The 23,398-nt window shown below is 47.8% G+C and overlaps 2 protein-coding genes and 1 pseudogene across 5 annotated transcripts in view; 1 reads left to right on the top strand and 2 right to left on the bottom strand.

Annotated features, from left to right (window-relative positions):
• The first annotated feature begins 3,165 nt into the window (after positions 1-3,165).
• Bspry (B-box and SPRY domain containing) lies at positions 3,166-19,622 on the top strand. 2 transcript variants are annotated; one of them, XM_023723389.1, is made up of 6 exons: positions 3,166-3,372; positions 7,080-7,178; positions 10,550-10,780; positions 12,291-12,313; positions 16,786-16,910; positions 18,255-19,622. In XM_023723389.1, the coding sequence occupies exons 1-6, from the start codon at positions 3,166-3,168 to the stop codon at positions 18,782-18,784; spliced, it is 1,215 nt and encodes a 404-aa protein (XP_023579157.1). In that variant the 3' UTR covers positions 18,785-19,622. The 2 variants fall into 2 exon arrangements, with proteins under 2 accessions (XP_023579157.1, XP_023579156.1); XM_023723388.1 differs by having other exon boundaries at positions 12,288-12,313; positions 18,255-19,621.
• On the bottom strand, positions 9,589-10,027 carry LOC105743092 (annotated as a pseudogene).
• Positions 19,623-21,466: 1,844 nt separating the features above from the next.
• Hdhd3 (haloacid dehalogenase like hydrolase domain containing 3) overlaps positions 21,467-23,398 on the bottom strand; it is a 3,856-nt gene continuing 1,924 nt past the window's right edge. For 2 of the 3 annotated variants that reach the window (XM_004638545.2, XM_023723390.1), the window contains exon 2: positions 21,467-22,704. In XM_004638545.2, coding sequence (XP_004638602.1) covers positions 21,818-22,567 — 750 coding nt within the window. In that variant the 5' untranslated portion in view covers positions 22,568-22,704 and the 3' untranslated portion in view covers positions 21,467-21,817. Of the gene's footprint in view, positions 22,705-23,156; positions 23,183-23,398 lie in introns of those variants that run through there. The other variant, XM_023723391.1, reaches the window with a different exon arrangement.

Below are 23,398 nucleotides of genomic sequence, written 5' to 3'. Positions count from 1 at the left end.
TTTTTTTTGCTCAGAATGCCTTCAAGGCATGACTGGCTGGCTTGTGTTGTGGGGATCGAACCACAGCAACCTGAGCCTGACTGCTTTGTTGAAGCAACCTATTTTTGTCTTTTGGGGCAGGGTCTCAGTATGAAGTTCATGCCGGCCTTGAACTTACTATGTAGCCCAAGCTGGCCTCAGTCTTACAGTGATCCTCGTGCCTCAGCCTCCCAAGTACTAAAATTACAGGCATGTACCACTTGTCCTCCTTCCACTCCAGATGTAATGAATGAAAACCTTACTAGAAGCCCTCCATTTCGCACCTCCATCTCCTGTGCCCCATCCCCCCATGACTCTGAAGCCAGGTGAGCTTGAAAGGCTCAGCCTGGGAGTTATCCTGGGCCTGCTGAGGACACCTGCCCTGCACAGGGTGCTGCTTGTTTCAGGAAGGGGCCGATTCTCCAGCTCCAGTTTACCTTAGCACCAGAGCAACGGAACAGATAAAGCCAACTTTCTAAAAGCAAATCCATTCCCATCACATCTCTCTCAATTTCCTAGTCCCTCTGCCTGGGAACATGTTGGGTGTTTTCACTGTGACTTTCCAGACCCAGCCCTCTGAGGGCCACTGCCTGCTCCAGGGCCACACCCAAGAAAGGGGCCCAGCTTCTTCCAGGGACCTTACCCCTTTTCCTCCTCCTGTCCCTGATAGCTTTCTCTTCCTTAGGGGGAAAAAGAAATTCAAAGTAATCTCTCATCACCATGGCCCATTTCCACTCCCAACCCCAGAGGAAGGCAGATGCTGTTCTGAGGCCATCACCTTCCCACTGGGATGAGCTAAAAATCTTCTTTTGATACCAGGATCACTTTTTAGGGCCTCTCTAAAGAACCTCACACAATTTATATTCTCAGACCTGCCACAAGTATATTTATAGATCCTAACATGTACAATAAAATCATTTATTATTCACAAGTATATGGCAAGGCAAGCATTTTGCAAATAAGATCTCAATTCCTTCATGATCCAGCGTCCTAAACTGGGTAATACTATTACCACTCCCAACGCAGAGATCAGGACATTGACTTTTTGTAGTTGTTGCTTGATGCAGGACCTTGCTATGCAGTTCAAGCTGGCCATGAGCTCATACGTCATCCGGGCTGGCCTTGAACTCGGGAGTAATCCTCCTGCTTCAACCTCCCAAGTGTGGACATTGCAGGCATGCACCACCACAATGGCAAGATGGGGAAACCGACACTAGGAGAAACAAGTAACCTGACTAAAGTCCTATAACTCTAAGTGGTACCATAAGTGATGAAACCTATAGCACACCCCATTCTACTCTGTCTGGCCATATTTGTCTATGTAGGATGGCAAAGTGTCAATGCTAAAAGACAACACCACTCAGCACGCTCTGGGTGGTTTCCAGGCTGTTAGCTGTCCTTAATTCCTTGGGGCTAAAGCCTAGGGCCTTCAAGGGGAAGGGTTCTGTTGGCTTTACTTAATGGTAGCTTAGAGGAGCCTCAGGTGAGAAGAGCCTGAGTCGCCAGGAGTCTCAGAGAGGTAAGGGTTCTTTTCCCCAGATTTTGCTGCCACCTGTTCCCAATGTGCTGCACCTAGAGTCCACCCAAATAGGCCAGGGGCCCCGGCTCCTTTGGCAGAGTTTGCTCAGCTATCTGCCAGGACCTTTGAGGGAAAAGTTTGGGCTTCAGGAACACTGCCCTCCTTGAAGGCCCAGACCAGGTTTCAATCTCGGCATAAGAGGATCTGGGGGGAATTCCATGAACTGGCTCAGGTCCATATTAGCCATTCTTTCTAGATAGAGTAGGATTTTTCCCATGTTTTTATTAACAATTCAACTTTTTTTCCACAATAAGCCTGCATTATTTTTCCACAGTGCTTAGTAAAAAAAAACAAAACAAACCCCCCCCAAAACCTGAAACATTCAAATTCAGAAATTTTGGGTGCAAATACTATAATTTGGAAAACTAGCTTCAATCTGCACCTTTAAAATTTATCAGTAAGGGCTCAGACTGTAGCACAGGGTACAGTGCTTACCTTGTATGCAAGAGGCCCTAGGCTGGAACCCCAGCATTAAAAATAAATAAAATCATAGTAACCTTAAGTCACTGCTTCAACGTCTCACATTTCCATTTATTAGTGGTGTCAGCCTCAGTAAGTCACTTAACTTCCCCTAACTGGAATCTTCCCATGTACTCTTAGCAGATGATACTGCAGCTGATGTCTGTGTGCCAGGTATTGTGCTCTCTTATGTACTTTTAATTCATAACTCCTCAAATCCAGGTCAATTAAGCAAGTGCTGTCATTCTTCTTTTACAGTCGAGGCCATAGAGCAGCTATAAGAGATTTAAACCGGGCAGTCTGATGTCAGAACCTCCCTTTTAAGCTACTTGTCCAAGTTACCTCTCACAAGAGCTGTTGTGAAGATGACAAAATGCTAAATGTTTGGCAAAACCTGGGAACGAATCCCCCCCCCAGCTACATTCCCAGCTTTTTAAAAATTTATATTGGACTGGCGGTATAGCTCAGCGGACTAAGAGCTCGCTTACATGAGCACAGGCGTTAGGGTTCGATCCCTGGCTCTGCATGTCGCGCCGGACCCGCCCCTGGGCACGCTGAGCCAGCGATGGAGGCGATGGAGGCGAAGGAGGCGATGGAGGCAATGGAGGCGATGGAGTCCGGGTGTGGTGGCATGCGCCTGTAAACCCAGCACTAGGGAGGCAAAAATCAGGAGAATCACTGCGAGTCTGAGCTGTGTAGTGAGACCCTGCACACACACAAAAATATATTTTGAGACAGTGTGTGCCTTGATTCCTTGGCGAGCTTCAAATACGTGAACCTCCTGCCTCAGCTTCCCACATAATTGAGATTAGAGTGCACACCACCATGTACTGCCAAAACCTGGCACTTAAAAGTACTCAATAAAGTTTCCTATGGTCACATTAATGTTTGGTGTTCTAGCGTCGTTATATATTTAAAAACAACCTTACAATGTGATTTCAACTCATCAAAGAAGACTGGTCAAGCCGGTGGGGTCAGGGCGGGGTCGGGCAGGTGGGGGCAGGGCGGGAGCCGTTGCTGGGTGGGCGGGAGCAGCGAGGCCACGCCCACTCTGACCCGCCCCCGCCGCACCTGCGACAGGTGGAGCGCGCGGCGCCGGGTGCTCGGCAATGGCCGCGGAGGGCGCGGGGCCGCAGCCAGAACTGGGGCCGGGGCCGGGGGCCGAGCCGGGCGCGATGTGCCCGGAGCACAGCCAGGCTCTTGGCTGGTTCTGCAGCTCGGAGCGGCGACCCGTGTGCGCCGCCTGCGCGGGCCCGGGCGGCCACTGCCGGGGACACCGCGTCCGCCGGGCCGACGAGCACGCGGAGGAGCTGCGGGTGAGCGGGCGGGGGTGGGAGCGCGGGCGGCAGGGATGAGGGTGCCGGGCACCAGGCGGTGAAAGGTGTGGCGGACAGATTCAGTGGACCCAAGTTCGAGTCCCTCACTTCCCCGCCTCCCCTGTGAGTCACAGTCACTCCCTGAACCTCCATGTCTTCATTTGTAGTTTGGGGACAGGAAGAGCAGCTCGCGTTTCTTATAGGTGACCTCTGATAAAGCCGGGTCCCAGCGGGTTGTGGTGCCGCACGTTGGTGACCTGGCTTGCTGGGAGGCAATGGCAGGAGGATTGGGAGTTTCAGGTCAACCTGGGCTACAGGTGGCTTGGAACAGAGAGACTCAGCTCCAGAGAGGCAAGAGGAGAGGAAGAGGGTGGGTGGAAGACACACACATACATACCTGTCCCTCTTCACCTTTCCACCCAGATCTGCTTCTTCCCCTATCCTGGGCTGTCAGGTGAGGCGATCCAGTTCCCTTCCAGAATTGGCCTTGACAGAACTCTGCGAGCTGGTTTCATCTGAATAACAGAGGGAGGGGGGAGGCAATGGGAGAAAACTTTTCTCCAAGCTTCTCACCTCCACTCCCAGCTTGGCTCCAGGTTCCTTTCCTGTCACCCCCACTCCCAGTTTGGAGGGTCAAGTCACCTAGGAACTTCGCTCCACCCTCCACCTTAGCCTAGGCCCTGGGAATTTCTCTGTGCTTGGAGGAACTGGCTTCTTTCTCCCAACTCCACCCTGGAGTTCAGCCCTGCTGTGCACCTGTGCCCTCACAGGGGACTTTACTGACTCAGGCTGGCCTGGAACATAAACACCTCACAGGGTGCTGGGGCCACAAGAAGTTCAGTAATCCAGTGCATTCCAAGCTTCCGGTTGGTCCTACTAGTCAACAGTAGTGATGATAAAAAATAAAGTTGGATAGTGTGATCATCAGCTTGTGTGATGGGTAGGAACTTAGCAAATGCTAACATACTTAAATGTGTGTCTCTCATTCATCAGACCAAGCCTGGAAACAAAGGCCCAGAGCAGGGAAGTAACTCATACACGGTTCCTAAAGTTGAGAGGCTGGAGGGAGAGGGGTGATTCATTGACGAAAGAAGAGGAAGCCACCTCTTTATGCTTTGGTGGTTAGGGTGAGGAAGTGACGTGAGTGGAAAACTTTAAAAAGTACCCACCAGGGCCTGAGTGATAGAAGAGGTGAAATCTGAAGGGGGTGATGGCAGGCCTGCTGCTTACTTTGGATTGTACTTTGCCTCAAGTGTCTTCCCTGGATACCCCACCCCCATCCCACCCCCACCTTAAACATACCTCCTTTGCTTGGAGGAAGGTGAGTCTTGTCCTCCTCACCTTTTCCACTTGAGATAATATCCACCACCACCACCCCTGTCCTGCCTCGGGTGTCAAACAGATCCTCAAGCTCCCTCTAAACTATACCCCCAGCCCTAGATTAGATGATATCTTTAGTACAGTCCCCCTAGCCCTCCAGCCAGCAAAGAAATCACACCCAGGGCAAGACTGTTACAAAACTGCGCACAACCCAGCACCAGTTGAACTGCTCTCTCACATTCTAGATAGCCTCTTATGCCACTGAGCTATATCCCTGGCTCTCTCACCTTCTAGATCTTTGTTCTGTTACATCAGAAGCTAGGTTCAGTTCTCTCAGTGGCTGGGTGCATGGAGATCAAAGCTTCCATGTAGTCCATTCAATTCTGTAACTTTGCATTTGGGCCTGTGAAGTATAAGAGTAATTCTAGCTTGTGGGAGGAAGGGTTTGGAAAGGATTTCTGGAAGGGGTAGATGGATTGCCTGGTGGCAGATGGAACTGAGGGGAAGTCTTTGGGGAAATAGTGGAGGGACCATTGGTTGGAAGGACTTCAGCTGCTACTTGTAGAAACAGAGTGGAGAAGCAGAAGGCCTTGCAATATTGCCTGAAGCAAGTCACATCTTTGGGCCTTGGCTTTCTCATTTCTAAAACTCCTGTCCCCATGGGTAATGCTTGTAGCTGTGCAAACTGAATTGCTGCCCCTCTGTGGTCAAGGCAATGGATGTTCATTCAACAAATGTTTATTCAGGGCCCTTTATGTGTAGGAACACAAGAGAACAGGTCAAATATATGGTATTTATGTTCTTGGCATAGGGAGACTGATACAGAGTAAACACGTAACACGTTGTCTTAGAATTGCAAGTACAAGGGAGAAAAAGCACAATGAAAGATCAACTGGGGCTGCAGAGATGGCTCAGTGGTCTAAAGCACCTACTTGGAACAAGCTTGGCAAAGCACAGGGACCACGGTTCGATTCCCCAGCACCACATACCAGCCAGCCCCGCCCCCAGGTGGGCTGAGCTGGCCACACACACAATAAATAAATGTAAAAATAAATAAATAAATAAAATATTAAAAAAAATTAAAAAATGAAAGATCAACTGGAGGGCTGGTGAGATGGCTCAGTGGTCTAAAGCACATACTTAGAACAAGCTTAGCAAAGCACAGGGACTGCAGTTCAATCCCCCAGCACCACATGCCAGCCAGCCTCGCCCCCTTGTGGGCTGAGCTGGCCACACACACACACAGATCAACTGGAGCTGGGCATAGTGGCACATGCCTGTAATTCTCTCTGGGAGGGTGAGGCAAGAAGATTGTAAATTTGAGCCCATGCCCAGTAACTTAGTGAGATTGTGTCAAAATATAAAGGGGCTGGGCATGTAGCCATTCAGAGGTCCTGGGCATGTCGCCATTCAAAGGTCCTGGGTTCCATCCCTAGTACCACCAAAAATAAAAAATAAAATATGGGAAGTCAGGGAAGACCTCTCTGAAGTGACAGCTAGACAGATTAAAGGAGCAATATGCGCACACAAGTACACATACACACACGAGACTACTGTTAAAGAATGGTTGCAAAGGCACAGAGGTCAGGACAAGCTGGGTGTTTTTGAGGAATGGAAGGAAGGTCAGGGTGGAGTAGTATGAGGTGACACTGGAGACATGAGCAGTCATGTCAGGTATGCCTTGTTGGCTAGAAGCATGATCTGCTGTGAGTGTGTGGGAAAGCCACTGGAGGACCTTGAGCAGGGTACCTCCTGATCTGATTTCCTTATAAAGGGTGGCCATGGCTAATAGGGAGTAGGGGCAAGCTGAGAATGGAACCCAGTTTGGAGACTGTAACAGGATTCCTGTGAGAATTGGTGGCCATCTGGGTAGAATAAGGGTAAGGGAGGTGACAAGTGGCCAGATGAGAAACTTTGGGTTCTCTGATGGGTTAGATGTGGGGCTGGTTTTTGTGACTGATAATGCTGTCTCATGAAAGGTGACAACCCAAGGAGAGCAGCTTGAGAAGCCACGTTCTGCTCAGAAACAGGGATGGAGAGACAGGGAGTGAGGTATGGAAGGAAAGTGAAGAGTGCGTGCAAGGAAGTGGTTATAATGACAGGCCAAGGGACTTGAGGATAAAGAAGGAAGTGAGGCCACAGGAGGGAGGACAGGCAGCGAAAGGTGGTAAGACTATTGTGTGTGGGCAGCCCCAACTGAGCTAATGAAATGGGAACTCTGGAGTTAGGGAATTAGAAGGATGGGACATGGCAGGCAGAGTACAGGACCCATGACATGAAGATCCTGGAGGTAGTATCATTTTTGATAATGGCGAGGTCTGGGATAAAAGGGGAAAATCAGTGGAATGAAGAATGTAAAGATGCCATGAGCATTGTTTGTGTTGCAGAACAAGATTGTGGACCAGTGTGAAAGGCTGCAGTTACAGAGCGCAGGCATCGCCAAGTACGTGGCTGAGGTCCTACTGGGCAAGAACCAACGAACAGTGGTAATGCTTCCCCTTTCCTCTCTATGCTGTGTCCCATGCTGCATAAGACCCTAGCCCTAGGGACTTGGTCAAGTTGAGGGTCCCTTTCCAACCTCACAGTCTCGTGGTGCTATTAGCAAAGGATGTCCAGGATTTGCCATCTCTCTGAGCCTTAATTCTACTATCTGGACAGAGTGGAGTTGTTCCTAGTGCAGAGACTCTGCTAAATGATGACTTTGGTAGGTATCTTGGGGATAGAGGATCAAGAAGCGTAGCATAGTTTTACCACCTAGTTAGTTTGGGCTCTATCCCAGAATTATAAAACTACTTAGGGACTTACTGAGTATTCCTTATGACAATCTTATGCAGTAGATGGCAGCAGATCCCTATTCACAAACAGAGAAATGGGTCCCAGGATGGTTCATTGACTTGCCCAAGGTCACACTGCCTCCTGGCACTGTCAGTTCTATGTCCTGGATCTTCTAAGACCTGTGTCAGTACTCCTTCTTCTGTATCCCATTGGTGGTCCTCTAGTTAGTGGACACATTGCTTCCACTATATTTCCTCTTCAGCCCTTCAGGATGGGCTATGCATGTTTCTCGCCTCCTACCCCTGTAGTACATGGAACAGACTTTGGCCCTGCCTCAGTCAAGGCCCTTTAAATTGCACAGAGAGAGCAGTTGAACTTGCATAAACAAACCAGGAAATTTCCTGGCAGGATACAGAGGGATGGCAGAACCTACAGGGAATTAGAATCAGGAGCTAGAAAGTTGCTAAGTATCAAACAGCTAGTCCATGCTCATGTTTGCTTGAGTTTGCATGGTGATTCCTCTCCCCTTATCATTTTATTTTCTTAATCTTACTACATGGGTACTTACTGCACCTCAATACAAGGCTGGTTAGAAGCTACAGTAGCAAACCCCGACTTTAAGGGGGAAACTTGCAACATTTCACCAATTATTTATTTAACAGATCCTTATTGGGTGCCTACCATGTGTCAGACACAGTTATCCTGTGTGCTAGGCATTCTACAGTGGACAAACCATTCGAAAATTCCTGTTTTCATGAAGCCTTCATTTTTGTCAAATCAAATATATGCTATGTCAGATGTTGACATGAGCTATGGGGAATATAAAACAGGAGTAAGACAGCATGGGTTGATAGGTGGGATTGCAACAAGGGTCTTCAATAATGACCTCGTTTAGAAGCTTGGCACTTGTACAAAACCTACAAAGGAGCAGAGTGGCCCACACCTATGTGGGAAGAGTTTTCTAGAAGAAGGGAATGGCAAGTGCAAAAGCCCGAGGTGGGAGTATAGCTGGTATGTGGGAAGAATGACAAGGAGCCTGTGATACTAAGCAGAGCTTCTGGATGAGATGGCAGAGGGTGGGTAGGAGCGGCAGTGTGCAAGGTGGAGCTGGGTCATGTCCTCGCTGGCCGTATAAAGATCGTCGTTCTCTCTGGGTCTGATGGGAGGTCATTAGAAATTTGTGAGCAGAGTAAGATGCTGTGATTTAAGATGAAAAAGGAACACACTGGCTGCTAGGTTGGGAAGTGACTCTAGATAGCATGGTAAAAGACAGGGAGACCCAGTAAGAAGCTGATACAGTAACCCAGGAGGGAGAAGCCAGTGCTTTGGACCCAACTAGATTCACTTGTCATTTGTTTAGCCTCTCTTTAAGCCTCCCCGTCGTCGTGCAAACAATGAGCCTTATTTTTTTTTTTTTTCTGTCAAATGGATAATTTCTCCCTATACTGTGCAAAGCAGGTCTTTAGGGACCAGACTTGGGGAAAGTGGTTGGTTCTCTCTGACTCTGAGCTGAAGAGGCAGCTTTGCTATTACTTGCTGGGCAAGAGTACAAGGGCAGGTGCTGATGCAATGCATGCCTTTGGGGAGGACTGGTTACCAGGAGGCAGCTGCTAGAAGGGAACAGTGTTGGGCTGAGAATCAAGGGAACTGGGTTCTGATCCCATGCATGCCACTGATTTTGTATGTCAGTGCTCCCAAGGGATTTTTTCAGTAAGCCAGGAAAAAATTTTCCATTCAGTCATCCAGTCACTATCTGGGATGCCTACTGTGTGACATACACTGTGCTAGGAATTAGGAAAAGTTGCTCATTAACTTCACTGGCTGAGATGATCTCAGGCCCTCTCTGTGGCAAATAAAAATTCTAATACAGAATTGTTGGAGCAGCCAGCCTTAGGAAATAATGCATTTCTTTCTTTCTTTTTCTTTTCTTTTTCAGATTTGGAACTAAAAAAAGACTTTATTGAGGGCAAGAGGGTGCAAATACAAAAATCAAAAGCTTATGTAGCATTTAATGAACCTTCCACTCTGTTCAGTGAGAGCTGGATGCTACTTGTACATTTTCTAAGGGTCCTGATCTGCTCATGATGTCTTTATACAAGGGGCAACTGAGGGGCAGATTCCTTACATGGCCTTGGGAGAACTCTCAGCAGGGCAGGAGTGAATGTTCATGTCTGCCTGCTTCTTTGCCTTCTGCTTCATGTGTACTACAAAGTAATCATTGCATGCAATGGTGCGGCCTGCAGTTAGCGAAAACAAGCTCTGGAAGCCCACTTTGCCATCTCGGCACTGGTCCAGGTCCTTCGTGATTTTGTCCAGAGCCAGAGGGTCTTTTGATTTTTTAAAAATCCAGAGAGGGGCCAAGGAGATGGCTTAATGGAATAAGTGCTTCCCTGGCAAGCACAAGGGCCTGAGTTCAATCCCCAGTTCTGAAAAAAAAAAAAAAAAAAAATCCAGGGAACTATTTTTTCATGAGTACTCCCAGGTCCTCCTTTGTTAAGTAGCATTTGTCCCCAGCAAATTTGTGAAGTGTAAACATCATGGTTTCCATGGCGTGTTCCATTGCAAGAGCATCATGGTGAGGTCTATTGAAACCTTAGCTCAAAGCCGCAGCAGACGCGGGGCAAACCTGCGGTGGTGAGGAGCGCATCTGGGTTGCGTGCCTAGTAATGCGTTTCTGTCCTTAGATGTGGAGAAGTATCAACCAGGACACTGTAGTTATGGAGATGGTTGATGGGGGTGACTTTTCAGCCAGTTCCTATAATTCTCTGACCCTGAGCTCTTGGCCTAAGCATTTCTGAATGTGAGGTTGAAATGTGAAGAAATCAGGTGATTGTAGTTGATCTCCATTTTGTGATCTTGTCTTCCTGAGATCTAGCCTGGCTGTTTGGATCTCAAATTTCTTCACTGTAAACCGTATTTGGGAAGTCTCCCTGTTGGTCTGTCAAAGTAAATGCTATGGCTACTGTTCTTCCCCTTACTATTCTCATCGCAGATATTTCCATTACTCTCTGCCCAGCCCAAACCCTCCTAATCCTGCCCAGGGTTTTGCCAGAACCCAACCCCTCATTTCATCCTCTGTCAGAGTATGGCCAGCGCTGCGAGGGAACTGGTTATCCAGCGGTTGAGTGTGGTGAGGAGTCTTTGTGAGAGCGAGGAGCAGCGGCTGCTGGAACAGGTGCACGGCGAGGAGGAGCGGGCCCACCAGAGCATCCTGACACAGCGGGTACACTGGGCCGAGGCACTGCAGAAGCTCAACACCATCCGCACCAGCCTGGTGGACATGCTTACTCATCTGGATGACTACCAGCTGATTGTAAGTCAGGCCCAGCTGAGGGCATGGCCAGTGGCCAGCCTCCCAGATTGGAGGACATGGAGCATGTGTCTTGGTAGGAAGGGAGAATTTGGAGCAGGAATGAGTGACGAAGTTCCTTGGCTTGGTCTGCCTTCTGAACCCTCTCCTGGGCCCTTCTCTCCAGTTCCTTGTAAAAAGCAAAAAAGAATTCTGCCAAGTCTGTTAGCAGGCCCCCCTTGTTTTCCGCATCTGATTACTCTGGATATCTGATCGTGTTCCTCATCTGCCGCCATCCCCTGGGTAGTATCCGGGAATCACCTCAGCCTGTCTGCAGCAAGAATCCTGTTAGGTTAGTTTATCCAGAACCCCCCTGGCCCCCCGACGCTTCCTCTTAGTAGTTTTCCATCTCCTTACTCTGTGGCCATAGGTTCTTAGTTGTGCTTGCCGTCCCCAGAGTTGAACCCACTCTCTCTTCCCTGCTGCAGGGGTCCCTGTACCTATCATAAGGGCCTTGAAGAAATCCTTCCTTACTATGCATTAACGAGTATCATTTAATATTTCCTTCTTTCACACGAGGCAAAGGGGATCACATTATGAGGTTTTTCCCCCTTGGCAACTGACCGAAATATCCTTTTAATAGCGAGCTCCTTATCGAGCACCTGTTAAATGCTAAGCATTGTACTATGGGGCAGAGTTACAGGATACAGCTGCTAGCTGCTCCCAGCCTTGTGAAGGAGGCGAATGTGTAAACTGATTTAGGGTGAGGAAGGATATGTGCTTTGGTGGAGGAAATCACTCAGAACTAGAGACTGCACAATCCAGGCATGGGAGGAGCTCAGGGAAGGCTTCCTGGACGAAGTGACTTAGAGGTGATAAGGAAGTACGCATGTCCAAGCGCTGCACAGGAACAGTGAACTTGAGGGAGCCAATAAAGGCTCCAGTGTGAAAACACAGAGCTCATTCTCAATGTTATCAGAAGTTGCCATGATTAAAATTCGGTACCTGGCTTTTCCATGTAGATTTGCAGATGTCTCCAGTTTTGAGGAAACAGTGTGACATCTGAGTAAAAAATGCCAGGCAGAGACAGAAGAATGTAGAACAACTGAGCTGTCCCACTGCATTTTCAAGTAGGGCAGCTCCTGTGACTGCCTTCGATTGTGCATTCATTCAGCCACCAGCTTCCACACACAGTGTGCAGTCTGTCTCAGACACTGGGACAGTCACAATAGAAGATTCAGAAAGTCACAGCCACCCAGGAGCTGACATTTCTTGGGAGAAGTGTTTAATAAGTGACTGGTGGTCCTGAGGGGGAGTGAGGAGAACTCAAGGTGCCCGGGAGAGGCGCTACAGAGTGGCTCATACTGAGCATGTGCTACAGAAATATGCATGAGAACAGCCAGTAAAATTGGTGCTAGGGCCTAAGCAAGCAGGAGGAGCTTTTATTTTAGGTCCTTCAGTTAAATGTGTTCAGTCTTGACTGCTTGTGGATTTCTGGTGCCACACCTGACCTAGTTTTGTTTTCTTGCAGCAGAAAGAGCAGGAGATTTTTGAGAGGTAAGTATGGCTCTGGGGTCTGCGTGGGCAGTCCTGGGAACCCTTGGCCTCGCCCCATCCCATTACCTTCAGGCCCTGCGGTTCCTGGGAGAAGGTACCAGGCTTTTCCTGTTCCTGGGCTTAGCACCAGTGCTTTAGACCCACCCGGAAGGGCAGTGAAGATCCTGCTAATCAGAGCCTCTCCACTACTAGCTTTCTTGCACATTGTCCTATATCAAAATGAGACCACCCTGGCCAGGAGTTTTGCCACCCTCCTCTACACACAAGAATGCTAAGGCTCAGAAAGAGAAAGGAACTTGCTTAAGTCCTAGAGCTGGGCCCTGGATTCAGATGTTCTAGTGCAGTGTCCTCTGTTCTCTTTCTCTCATAGAAAAATCTTTGAAATGTAAGTCTGCATTGTTACTCATATTTTGCATTTTAATTATTCAATACTAAAAGAATTTACCAAGTCCTACTTTGGGTCCTATAGGGCTGGGAGGCAGGGCCTAAGAAAGAGGCCAAGATAATACAATTTGCCAAACAAAATAACTCATCAGCTTGGGGGTGCAGCTCAGCATGCACAGGAAGCTGAGTTTGATAAAAGTGAGGTTCTACAAACTGGGCGTGGTTGTGCACACCTATCAGCTCTTAGGAGCCTGAGGTAAGATCAGTGCAAGTTTGAGACCAGCCTGGCTACAAAATGAGTTCAAGGTCAGCCTGAACTGCATATTAAGACCCTTTCTCAAAAAGAAAGACACACACACAGAGTGAGGTTCTACCAGTCCTTCCCAGTTTTATTCACTAGAGGTGAGTGGTTTTAATACATGTGGGATATTGGACCTTGATGTTTAATCAGAGTATATGAGGTGTTTTATTTTGTTTGCTGATTTTATTTGTTCTTTGAAACATCATCCTACTATGTAGTTCAGGCTGGCCATGAACTCACTATGTAGTCTAAGCTAGACTCAAAACTCATGGCCATCCTGCCTCAGCCTCCTGAGCCCTGGGATTACAGGTCTGTACCACCATGGCTGCCTTGTTTGCTGATCTTTTTGCCTCTTGAAACAATATTTTTTAAAAATATTTTTAAACAAAAATTTTGTATCTTTTTCTACCACTTAATAGGCTAACTTGGAGGGGCTGGTGAGATGGCTCAGTGGTCTAAAGAACCTACTTAGAACAAGCTTAGCAAAGCACAGCAACTGTGGTTCAATCCCCCAGCACCACATGCCAGCCAGCCCTGCCCCCTGGTGGGCTGAGCTGGCCACACAGACACACACACAAATAATTAAATAAATAATTAATTAATTAAAAAAAATAAATTACTTTAAAAAGATATATAGGCTAACTTGGAAATCTTTCCATATTAGTAAATATAGATTTTCCTTACTTTTTTTTGAAAGCCTGTGAAGTATTCCACAGTATAGACATATCCATTTATTTTACTTCCTCCCTCCCTCCCTCTTCCTCCTCCTCTTTCTTCCTCTCTCTGTCTGTCTGTCTCTTTGTCTGTCTGTTTGTCTGTCTATCTGTCTCTCTCTCTCTCTGGTGTGCTGGAGACAGAATGAAGGCCTCATGTGTGTATTTCCATCTCTGGTGTCTTGCTTAATGTAGGCCTGCTCACTCCTACTGCTTCCCCTTAGTTCTTCCACACTTCTGCTGGTCTTTTCATTCTACTTTCTCTTCATCATCTTCCTTTAATCCAGTCTGTCCTAATATGAAGCAGATCTGAGCTTTGAAAAGAACTTTGATCTTTAATTTTTTAAAAAATATTTCCTGCTCAGTAGAATAAGTGCTTCCCTGACAAGCGCAAGGACCTGAGTTCAATCCTTGGTTCCACCAAAATAAAATAAAATAATAAAATAAAATTCCAACTTGCAGAAAAGTTGCAAGAGTAGTATAGTAAGCTTCACATAGAATTATCAGTTGTTACTATTTTGCCACATTAGATCTTGTTCAATCTTTCTTTTCTACTAGGTGAAGCTTGTTATATTCCTCCTTATGAGAGTATCTCATAATTAGAGTCAATACATTTTGGGGAAGAATATCTCTTATCAGTCCTCAGTCCATCATATCAGGGGGCATGATATCACTTGGGCAATATCCCATCATCAGGCATGTTAATTTTAAGCAGTTGGATAAGGTGGTATCTAATGGTGGCATTATCATGTTTCCTTATTACATAGTTATATTTTCCCTTGTATAATTAATAAGAGAAGTGAGAGGAGATATTTTCTGTGTACATCTTGTGTCCCTTCTATTTTACCCAATAGATTTGCATTCATTGATAATTCCTGCCTAAATATTTATTTGGACAACAGTCAGAGCTGGATGTATATAACTGTTTCATGAGTTTGTATTATAACTTTGAATTCTAGTCTATTCCACAGGGTTTTTCCTTTTCCTGCCCCTATTTTGTATCTGTATCATTGAAAGTTATTCTCTTTTATTTTTTTGTATTTTTTAGGGAAGAGTGTACAGGGTATTCAGGGTCTCACTACTAGATCGGACTTGTAGTGATCTGCCTCTTTACAGCCTCCCAAAAGCTGGGATTATAGGCACCTGTCACCATGCCTAGTCTCAAAAGTTATTCTTTTACAATGAGAATGCTGGTTCCCAACACCATCAAAATATTTATTCATTTGCTCAATCCTACAGGACATACAAAATTTTTTGAGTACTACTAAGTCCATTCTACTACTGCCAGCCTACTAGTAGAGTTCAAGATCTGCCCGAAATCCTGTGCAACCCTTGGCTGAGGGTGTGTACTCTCAAAGAGTTGTGTTCAAAAGCTGTCAGTCCTCTATTTGTCTGAGAAATGCCTTGGTGGCTCTGGTTTTCACATCCGTGGTTGGGCTCACTCTCACCTGAGAGAGACAAGAGTTCCCACTGCATGGACTGAGCAGTCAGCTACAAGTTAGGGCCTCCTGTGGAGCCCTCTTTCGCTTCCATCTCACTGAGGCTGTGAGTTTTTTCCTCCATGCCATGGGGTTCTCCGTGGACTCTACTGCTCATACCTGGTCTCAGATCTAGGAAGACAGCTTGGCCCTGCTAATGCTGGCCCTTTCCTCCCACCTTTGTGCTGGGCCCTCTCCAGATGGAGCTGCCACGCTCTGAGAGCATGGCCACAGACCCTCTGTTGTCCTGACCACAAAGAACGCTCTGTTCCCAGAGCCCACTGTCAGGGCCCTGTCCACCTTGCTTCTCCCAGGCGAGGCAGTCATAGACAGTGTCCATTGGGCAGAGAGGGCAGCTGAATGACCTCAGAATTAACTTCATGGCTAGAGGTATGGGGAAGTTCTTAAGAACCGAGGTTGGAGACAGCAAAGCTCCGTGATGTTCCCTTTGTGCTACACTAGTGGTGGCAAACGTATGGCATTTGTGCTACAGTGGGCTGTTTGTATCATTGAAAGTTCTAAAAGGTTTGCTATCACCATAGGCTTTTGAGATTTCATTTCAGGTCAAGGAAAACACCTGGGATGGTGCCTATTCTATTTCTGCATGGAGGCAGGGCTTGAATCCAGCTTGTGTGAATGCCTTCTCCAAATCTCTGTTCTTTCCTGTTGGACAAAATAAGCACTACATCCCAGGATATGGCAAAAATGAAATATGGTCCTGAATGGAAAGCAGTAATTTCAGAGCCCAGCAGCTGGCAGTTCTCTCTTCTTGGGCATCTTATTTTCCCCAGTTGCCTTTTTATGATTGATGATCCCCAGGAATCTGAAAAGTTAAACTTTAATGACAAGTGCACTTGGAGCCCACTACTGACCCAACTCTGGGCAACAGCACTTCTCGGGACCCTCTCATGTCAGGAGCTGCCAGAGCCCAGAGTGGTCACAGGTATTTGAATTTTTGGGGGTGGGGGTCTTTTTGAGACAGGGTCTTGATATGCAGTTCAAACTGGTGTGAGCTTACTTTGTAGTGCAGGCTGCTCTGGAACTTATAATGATCCTTCTGTCTCAGCCTCTCAAGTGCTGGGATTACAGGCACGTGCCACCATGCTCAGGTAGGTGTTTGAATTTTAAGGGCAGGGGAATAGCTGTACCTTCTGACCAAACCAAGGGAAACATTATGGCTGCAGTAGATTTTGGTTTTGTTCCAGTTTTTTTGAGACAGGCTTTCACTATGGAGTTCTGGCTTAAGATCACTGTGTAGCTCAGACTGGCTTGAATTTGTGGCATTCCTTCTACCTCATCCCTCAAATGCTAGGACTATAAGCATGCACCACTGTGCCAGGCTTTGCAGTAGATTTATGAAACAATGTATTTTCTGGGTAGGATGTTGGAATAGAAACTTTACCACAGAGGAAATCCAGTGGCCTGGGTCCTAGTCCCACTGGGACTACTCATTTATTGAGGGACACTCTGGAGTCACTTCTGTAGAGCACACTGCCTCTGGTTTCTAGTCATGGCACCAAGTACACATCTCCCTATAGACTGTCTACATGCTTTGGATTCAAGACTTTTTTGAATGGTTTCTTTTTCCCTACAAAGGACTGAAGAAGCAGAGGGCATTTTGGATCCCCAGGAATCTGAGAAGTTAAACTTTAATGAGAAGTGCACTTGGAGCCCACTACTGACCCAACTCTGGGCAACGGCAGTTCTCGGGACCCTCTCAGGTCAGGAGATGCCAGAACCCAGAACCATCAGGAGCCCCTGGGTGTCTGTCTGTCTATCTGTCTGTCTGTCTGTCTGTCTGTCTGTCTGTCTGTCTGTCTGTGTGGGGTTTGCTGCTGGGTCACACACTGGGCACCAGTACTTTTGGGATAGTCGCTCAGGTAACCAGTGATGTTGTAAGCAGTCTGATTGGGGGGCCTGAGCTCTGGATGGGGATGAGCTGGAATAGGGTCTTCCCATTTCCAGACCAACCTGCTCTGTGGTTGTATAGGATTAATCTTGTTCCTATAAATCATGTTCTCCTTACCATCCTGCCCATCTAGGGAAGCGCTTTATGATTTATTGGAAACGTCAGGCTTCTTTTTAAGAAAATACAATTAACAGTCAACTAGAGGGCATCTGAACCGGGATGAAGCTGCCTGAATCTGCCTCATTTATTAAGATTCAGGCCTGTTGTGGGCCAGGCCCTGAGCTATACACTGGGGCCAGAGAGTGAACAGAGCCAGTCTCATACCTCCAAGAATTCCTACTTTGCACAGAGATTCTTAGAGCAGGCTTCTCCCAGGCTGAAAGGAAGCTTCCATGTTTGCAGTGGTGGTCTTTGCACAATTCATAGAAAGGGAAAGTTAGTAAACTGACTCTTATCTCAACTTTAACCACCCTCTTGTATTATTCTTAAAAATTTTAAACAAGCTATAGCTTCTTTACACTAGACTATGGCATCAGATGTACCTGATTTACTAGCAGTGCATTCATTCAGCTGTTGGAAACTGCATTGTCTCATGCTTCGTAGCTACAAGAGCTCAATCCCTAAATTAATCACCTCTGAGTGCCTCCGATACGTCCAGCCAGAAGGCAGCACAATCAGTGTGGGGCTGACCTTGCTACCCACTTGGTATGGAGCCTTGGGCAACTCATTGCTCTTCTCTGGGCCTTATTTCTATCTAAGTTTATAGGTGAAGAGCTTGGAATGATAATAATTAGCATTATCATGGCTACAGTTCATTGAAGAGTTACTTTATGCTAGGCACTTTGCATGAATTATTTCATTTAGTTCTTTTTTGGGGGGGGGGGCAGAACTGGGGATTGAACTCAGGCCCTTGCACTTGCCAGGCAAGTTCTTACTCTACTGAGCTAGCTCCCCAGCCCCTCATTTAGTTCTCATGACCATGCTGCATTAAGTTTTATTTGATCCTCACTTTACAGACGAGGAAACTGAGGCTGACAGAGTAACAGTTATCTAAGGTCTCCCTGGCAGTGAACAGCAAGGAAATCCTCTGCTCCCTGTAGGACCAAGTTAGGGCTGGGGAAGAGGCGCCATGGACAACTCTGGTAATTCTTTTCAGCAGGCACAGAGGATGTACGAATTGATGAGAGGACCGTCAGCCCCTTCCTGCAATTGTCAGATGATCGAAGGACCTTGACTTTCAATGCCAAGAAGACCAAGGCCTGTGCAGATGGCCCAGAGCGTTTTGACCATTGGCCTAATGCCCTGGCTTCCATCTCTTTCCAGACCGGGCTGCATGCCTGGATGGTGAATGTCCAGAACAGTTGTGCCTATAAAGTGGGTGTGGCCTCAAGCCAGCTGCCCCGCAAAGGCTCTGGCAGTGACTGCCGCCTGGGCTACAACCCCTTCTCTTGGGTCTTCTCCCGCTATGATCAGGAGTTCTGTTTCTCACATAATGGGCAGCACCAGCCCCTGGGGCTGCTACGGAGCCCGGCCCAACTGGGTGTGCTTCTGGACTTGGAGGCGAGGGAGCTGCTCTTCTATGACCCAGCCTCAGGCACCGTGCTCTACACCTGCCACACAGCCTTCCCCACACCGCTCTTCCCAGTCTTTGCTGTGGCCGACAAGACCATTTCCATTGTCCACTGACCTCTGGCCAACGAAAAGGCAACTGCATCCTCCTACCACATCAGGCCATGTGTCCGCCCAGTGTCCTTTTCCCAAATGATGTGTATGGTGTTTCTAACAGAGAGAGGACCCATGCTTGCTGGGCAGATGGAGGTGTCAATGGGAATCTGTTTCAGACACAGGCACAGTGCCAGCCATTTTTGGGGAACCTGCTGCTTCCTGGCCCTTTGTCTCCCAAATCCACCATGATTCTGCCCCTCCAGCAACCAGCATGGGGCCTGGGACATAGTGAGTGTGCAATAATGATTAGGCAAGTGCAAAGAGAGGCAGACAGACAGACAGACAGGGGACTGGGCAGATGGGGTAGTTTCTAGAGAAGCACTTCATTCCTCTACCCTGAGCTTCCTGTGTGTGGAAATGGTTATGGCTGAGGCTTCTTTATCCTCTCAGTTCAGTGCTTCTTAGTCTTTTTCATGACATTAATATAGGTAAAATATTTTTTCTAGCACACAGAGACAACCCAGAAGGGATTTAGAACTATCAGGCTGCTCCTGGCCAGAAGATTCTGGCCTGACAACACTGCATCTTCCTCTAGGTTCTGCCCTAGCACTCAGAAGATGAGGGGGGACCCTATCTCCAGGTAACCTGGCTGCAGCCCAGGAATGGGCATCTGTCCCAGATGCTGAGGCTGAGGGCCAGCTGTGGCCACTTGAGACAGTGGAACTTCCTACTGCGGTTGTGCTCCCCACCATGGCCTCCAGACCTAAGGTGGAGGCCTGCCAAGGACTACGAGGGCCAGCCTTAGGGAATATGGAACACAAACATTATTAAAAGGTTTAAGACTTACAGATTTCTCGCATGTTCTTTGTTGATAATTGGTTACATGCTGTATAGTGGCCCATCTTCCTTAACCTCATGTATATGTTCAAAAATAAGCGGATGGTAGCTCAGTGCAGCAGGAAGAGCCTGGAGACCTTAACTATATGTTCCCGGAGCCAAACAGGATGAAAGACAGAGCCCTCCCCACCTTCCTTGGTACCCACAAAGCAGTTTATGATTTTTTTTTTTGTGGAACCAGGGATTGAACTCAGGCCCTTGGGCCTGCCAGGCAAGCGCTTATTCTACTGAGCCATCTCCCTGGCTCCCACAAAGTAGTTTTAAAACCACTATTCTATTAGATCTGTCACAGAGGAAGGCTGGCTGGGTCAGTAGGCAATGAGCAAGAGTCCCAAGATTCAAGGGCAAGCACTGCTTTGCCTCAGTTATTTGTGGCCATGCAAGAATATGGTCCTCAAATGGCCAGAAGCAACATGTTTAGAGAGGCTGAAAAATCCTAATCTTTATGTGAAATTTATTTTTTTCAGTGCTGGGGTCAAACCTTTTATTTGCTAGGCAAATAAATATTACCACTGAGCTATACCTCCAGGCCTTTATATGAAATCTTTTGACAGTGAGGTTTGTTCAGCATTTACTTGAAATACTGGGTAGATCAAGTCCATAGGCCTCTAACAGGCAATATTTTTGGTTGAGATGACCTCTGAGGCACTTGCAGCTCTGAGGCCACAGCCGTGACCTCTTCATTGCCTGACACTGAGGAATTACTGCTAAGTCATCTGGCTTTGGTGTCAGGCCCAACAAAGACACAGAAAGATTTTTGTCATTCCCTGCCTCTGTCTGGGCATGGCCTCTGCTCAGATATCTAAGTCAAAGCCAAACCTTTTCTGCTTGGTGCCTGAAGGCCCGCAAGCCATATCGCCTCCAACCAACCCCCTGCAGCAGACGCGTCCACAGTGCATAGACCTGCTGCAGGAATACCCGCCCCATCCTTCTCCTTCCCTAGATGTCATTCCAACCCCATGCCCAGTTCAGTGTCTTCTCCAAACCCTTCCCTGACTCTTGCCATCAAAATAGTGTACCACATTTTTTTTTTTAGTGTATCACATTTGTGTTGTCACTGTGCCTTTTTTAAATTTTGTGCCGAGAACTTGAACCCAGAGCCTTCTACAGTCAGTGTAGAATTTTTAGATGGGCTCTGTCCAAGTAACTGTTACCCAGGCTGGACGGGAACTTTTGATTCTCCCACCTCAGCCTCTCAGAGAGCTGGAAGTACAGGTGTGGGCCACCACACCTACCTCTATGCTTTTAACTATCCCCTGTCCCTGACGCAGAGCAAGGCCCTTCAGTAAACAAGTACATAGCTGAGATAAGAGAACAAGTGAAACTTTAAGAACCCAATTTGCTGTTTCAGCCCCCACAGTCCTGAGCTCGTCCTCGCATCTCCTATCCCTAAACATCCCTATAACTGGGCTGCCTCTAGGGCACTGTTTCTATTCCCCTAAGGTCTCCAGTGCTTTGTCTCAGGTGACTGGGTCCCTCTCTACTTGAAACCAAAAGGTCAAGTCAATGGCTCTCGAGTCAGACACGCGTAAACTGGAGCTCTTGTTGCCTCACATGCTGGACCGCAGGCAGGGTACATACCATTTGTAAATTGGAGACATACCACCTCTAGCCACTAGGGAGCTCTGAGGGTTAGAGATGGCAGATAAGCAGCTTACCAAACACAGCTGACAGCAGAGTTCCTTCCCTTTTAGACGACAGTGTGGTAATAGGTGGTGTCCCTACTCCGAGCTTAGCATCTGGACTGTCAAACTAAGCTCTGACGTCAGAGGGTGTCCCTGGCTCAATGAGAGGCCTTCCAACTCATGGTTCAACCCCTCTAGGTTTTTTATTTTGATAGAGGGGTTTCAGAATCCCAGTGGCAATGCTACTAAAAGGTCAAAAATGCTTTTTTCTTTTGTTTTCCACTACTAGTGTTCAAACTCAGGTTCTCACTCATGCTAGGTAAGCACTCTAGCCCTCAAAAGTGAACATGGGTGAAGGGGAGGGAGGCTCATGGCAGGAAAGGGTGAATAGGTGAGCTCAGAGGCCTGTAGGGAGTGTTCTTTATAGTGGGAACAAGTTACTCGGCTGCATAGGGAGAAGCCCAGTCCACATCTGGGAGAGAGAAGTGGCCTCCTATCTTCAGTGTTTAGGCCCAGCGAACTTCCTCCCCACTCACAGCCCAGGGGCTAAACCCCGGTCCAGGGCAGGCAGGAGATGGGAGAGTGAGGGGAGAATATGTTCTTCAGGTACAGAATCCCTGATCGTGGGGTCCAGAGGCTCTGGACCAGCCACCAGAAAACTGTGCATGCCCACAGCCCGCGCTCCCTGGTAATCACAGCGGTAATTGTCCCCAATATGGGCTGCTGTTGCTGGTTCTGCGTGAGCAAGCTTCAGGGCCTTGAGGAAAATGCGGGGGTCTGGCTTGGGCCAGCCAGCAGCCTCGGAAGTCAATACAAAGTCGAAATGTTCCCGTAGGCCCAGACCCACCAGGATATTTTCTAGCCGGCGGTCAAAGTTTGAGATCACTGCCAGCTGCAGACCCCGCTTTCGGCAGCTCCTCAGGGTGCTCTCAGCCCCCTCTAACACCTGCCAGGTGCAGGGGCTGCTGAAGTCCCTGTAGAGCTCGTCAGCAATGGCAGCTACTGCCTGGGTGTCCTGGACACCTGCCAGGTGGAAGGTCTGTAGGACCACATCCTGCCACCACTGGTGGGAGGTAAGGCCACGACTCAGGCCATAGGTAGGGAACCTGTGGTTCTGAGCCTTGTACACTTGCCCAAAGGCTTGTCCCAGGGCTGTGGCCTCCACCTCCAGCCCATGGGCCTGGGCCTTAGCAGCATACTCCTCCCCTACGGGGCGGCGGAGCCTGAGCAGTGTGTCCTTCACGTCCCATGTCAGCAGACGGAGCGGCAGCCGGCATGCCATGGAGAAGGCCCACGGTGCAGGAGGTTGCTGAGCAGGACAAGACCACCTTCCAAACCTAACAGTCTTTTTCTAGGTCCTGTGGGTCAGGATTACTGGTTAACAGGCAGCACTTTAAAGCTTCTTCACAGCACAAGAGCCTGGAATGAGAAACAGCAGGTGATGTGGAAGTTGAGATCCTGATGCCAAAGTGACTGGGTCCAGATTCTAGTGCTGCCCACTTGGGACCCCAGGAGAGTCACTCTCAGTGCCTGTCTCGTGTAAAAGGAGCACAGTGACACCAACCTCACAAGCTCTTAGGCTAAATAAGATCATTCTTGCATGCCAAAAGAAAGTTTCTCAGCTAGATGCTGAGGAGAACGGGACAGGTTTCTAGCACTTACCGCATTCACAGGCATTAAAGAATATGGGACACAGACAGACAAAGACTAACACAGAAAACTAAGTATAACGAAGGTGGCATAAGGATACAGATCCTGGGGATTTCCTACACTAGCGAGGTTTTAGTGAAGATTTAAAGAATGAATATATAGGATGCAAAGGTAGGTTTCTGTTAATGTAAATACCAAGTGCAAAAAAAAAAAAGAAATACCAAGTGCAAAGGTCTTGGTTCTCTGGGCAGTGTAGTACAGGCAGGGCCTGATGGTGAAGATAAGGAGGTAATTGTGACTGCTATTACTGTTTGCAGCAATGTCAAAAATTGCGTGCACACACACACACACACACACACAAAATAATTCTTCCAGTAAACTAAGGGCTGGGAGGAAGCAGCAGAAGCACCTGCCTGGCAAGTGCAAAGTCCTGAGTTTGATTCCCGGTACAAAAAAAAAAAAA

Source organism: Octodon degus, unplaced genomic scaffold (assembly GCF_000260255.1).
Source record: "Octodon degus isolate 3935 unplaced genomic scaffold, OctDeg1.0 scaffold00098, whole genome shotgun sequence".
Lineage (NCBI taxonomy): Eukaryota > Metazoa > Chordata > Mammalia > Rodentia > Octodontidae > Octodon > Octodon degus.
The sequence above is the reverse complement of the archived record's forward strand: the minus strand, read 5'-3'. Positions and strand labels throughout refer to the sequence as shown.

Excerpts from the sequence above, each read along its gene's own strand:
- Bspry (XM_023723388.1), top strand. The coding sequence starts at position 3,166 with ATGGCCGCGGAGGGCGCGGGGCCGCAGCCAGAACTGGGGCCGGGGCCG. Across the intron at positions 3,373-7,079 it reads AGCACGCGGAGGAGCTGCGG|AACAAGATTGTGGACCAGTG; the intron begins GTGAGCGGGCGG and ends TTTGTGTTGCAG. Across the intron at positions 12,314-16,785 it reads GAGCAGGAGATTTTTGAGAG|GACTGAAGAAGCAGAGGGCA; the intron begins GTAAGTATGGCT and ends TTCCCTACAAAG.